Genomic DNA, 3,040 nt, shown 5'->3' with positions numbered 1-3,040 from the left:
ACTTGATCAAAAAAATGTGTAAATAATATACTTCATCAATCCTACTTTAAAAAAAAACGATAATAATTTTAGCAAAGTTTGACGAATTTTTAAAATTAAACTACTTGTTGTAAGGCCGTAATATTACAGTAAGTTCTATAAGACCATGATGTATATCGCCAAAAAAAGTTCATGAAAAACGGCTTAAATTTTTTTTTCAACAGTTAATTACAAGAAAACGGCTCGGTAGATTTTCACCTAAAATTAATCAGTACCATTCCCAAATGATATTTCGAACAGTTTTTGATTTTTCAAAATCGGTTCGGTAGGATGAGCTTAAATGTGGACGAAAGTTTAACACTTTTTTTCAACATTTAATACAAGAAAACGGCTCGGTAGATTTTCACATAAATTAATCAGCATCATTCCAAATGATATCTTTCGAACAGTTTTTTTTTTTTTCAAAATCGGTTCGGTAGGATGAGCTTAAATGTGGACGAAAATTTAACACTTTTTTTCAACAGTTAATTACAAGAAAATGGCTCGGTAGATTTTCACATAAAATTAATCAGCATCATTCCCAAATGATATCTTTCGAACAGTTTTTGATTTTCAAAATCGGTTCGGTAGGATGAGCTTAAATGTGGACGAAAATTTAACACTTTTTTCAACAGTTAATTACAAGAAAACGGCTCGGTAGATTTTCACATAAAATTAATCAGCATCATTCCCAAATGATATCTTTCGAACAGTTTTTGATTTTTCAAAAGTCGGTTCGGTAGGATGAGCTCAAATGTGGACGAAAATTAACACTTTTTTTCAACATTTAATTACAAGAAAACGGCTCGGTAGATTTTCACCTAAAATTAATCAGTACCATTCCCAAATGATATCTTTCGAACAGTTTTTTGATTTTTCAAAATCGGTTCGGTAGGATGAGCTCAAATGTGGACGAAAATTTAACACTTTTTTTCAACAATTAATTAACAGAAAACGGCTCGGTAGATTTTCACCTAAAATTAATCAGTACCATTCCCAAATGATATCTTTCGAACAGTTTTGATTTTTCAAAATCGGTTCGGTAGGATGAGCTTAAATGTGGACGAAAGTTTACACTTTTTTTCAACATTTAATTACAAGAAAACGGCTCGGTAGATTTTCACATAAATTAATCAGCATCATTCTCAAATGATATCTTTCGAACAGTTTTTGATTTTTCAAAATCGGTTCGGTAGGATGAGCTTAAATGTGGACGAAAATTTAACACTTTTTTTCAACAGTTAATTACAAGAAAAACGGCTCGGTAGATTTTCACCTAAAATTAATCAGCATCATTCCCAACTAATATCTTTCGAACAGTTTTTGATTTTTTAAAATCGGTTCGGTAGAATGAGCTTAAATGTGGACGAAAAGTTCAACACTTTTTTTCAAATTACAAAGAAACGGCTTGGCAGATCGTTGCACACAAAACTGACAAACGATAGTTCTCACCGAAATACATCAAATGGCTTTAAATTTCCAAAATCGGTTCAGGCGTTTTTGAGAAAAACGTCGATCAAAAGTCTAATTTTGACAAATGCCAAAAAGACCATACTGATTTTGCAAACTTTGACGAATTTTTAAAGCTGAACCAGTTGTCGTAGGGCCGTAATATTTTAGTATGACCTAGAAAACTATGGTATCTATCGTCAAAAAATAATCATAAAAATCGTCAAATTTTTTTTTTTAAAAACTTTATTACAAGAAAACGGCCCGGCCGATCTTTACCAAAAACTAATCAGCACGATTCCCAACCAATATCTATCGAACGGTTTTTGAATTTTCAGAATCGATTCAGAATTGCGGGCTAAAACGTGGACGAAAAATTTTCCACTTTTCTGCAATTACAAGAAAGAAACGGCCGGGCCGATCGCCGCACAAAACTCAGAGACGATAGTCCTCATCGAGATACATCAAATGGCTTTTAAATTTTTGAAATCGGTCCAACCGTTTTGGAGAAAACGTCGATTTACGGCAAAAAATCTGTTCACACACACACACACACACACAACACACACACACACACACACACACACACACACACATACTTTTTCCAAATTGGTCTCATTCGATTCAGAATGGCTTGAAACGTCGAGAAAACATAAAATTAGCGAATCGGATTTTTTGATGAAAACATAAACTTCTCCTTCGGGAAGTTAAAAACTTGGAGAGGCTAATCAGGAAGATTCCACAAAAAGGAAATATTCAAATTATTTGCTCTATATGCAGCTCGAGCATATAAAATTGCAATAAATGCATCTAATTTTTTTAGATAAACTCCAATCAGAACCTAACACTCTCTTTGCTTCTTCTATTGTGCATGTTCTTATATGGTTCATAATACGGTGATCAATTGTCAATGAAAATGCAGTAATAACTTTACCTTCCATTATATAACGTTTTGCATATCCTGTTGGGCCTACTTCTTGCTTGAAAATGTTATGAAGTGGTGCTTTTCCAGGTGTGACACCTACTTGCCAAACAGATCCATCATTTGCAATATCTTGTTCATTTATTTCTACTTCACTTTCTTCCGAATCTGAGAGTAATCTTATTCTTTTTCGGCCACTACATATATTCACAATATTTTCCTCTTCATCGTCAGTATCTGTTGAATCAAACATTTTATTTTCAACCAATATTTCTTCATTTTCAGAAAATTCATCTTCACTAATTTCTGAAAACTCTTCGCCAATATATTTATATCTTCTAATAACTTGTACTGTCTGTTTGCTTCAAAATAAAATATAAGCTAGGTACTTACCAAGACTTTTAATTTCTGCCACTTTTTCTAACAATAAAAAAGCTATTTTCTATCAAAATTTGATATTTTCTTGAAATTACTCTGAGCTTTTCGTTTTAAACTAATTTACGCAACAGTGTTTAGAAGGAATTTGCAACTTACTGACTACAAATATGACTCGACACTCTCTTAAACCAAAAATTTTCCTCCGGGTCAAATGACCCATTGTGGTAGATATCGGTATACAGAAGGATTACTCAGAATAAAACACAAAACAAA

The 3,040-nt window shown here is 32.6% G+C and overlaps 1 protein-coding gene across 1 annotated transcript; it reads right to left on the bottom strand.

Annotated features, from left to right (window-relative positions):
• Positions 1 to 2,237: 2,237 nt before the first annotated feature.
• Positions 2,238 to 2,642, bottom strand: LOC113371987. The gene has a single exon (XM_026612365.1). The coding sequence runs from the start codon at positions 2,640 to 2,642 to the stop codon at positions 2,238 to 2,240; it is 405 nt and encodes a 134-aa protein (XP_026468150.1).
• Between the last annotated feature and the right edge of the window lie 398 nt (positions 2,643 to 3,040).

The sequence above is a fragment of the Ctenocephalides felis genome, unplaced genomic scaffold (assembly GCF_003426905.1).
Source record: "Ctenocephalides felis isolate EL2017-DRISC unplaced genomic scaffold, ASM342690v1 CF-g0.4_SCAFFOLD_01495, whole genome shotgun sequence".
Classification (NCBI taxonomy): domain Eukaryota; kingdom Metazoa; phylum Arthropoda; class Insecta; order Siphonaptera; family Pulicidae; genus Ctenocephalides; species Ctenocephalides felis.
Note: the sequence above shows the minus strand (reverse complement) of the source record. Positions and strands in the feature narration are given on the sequence as shown.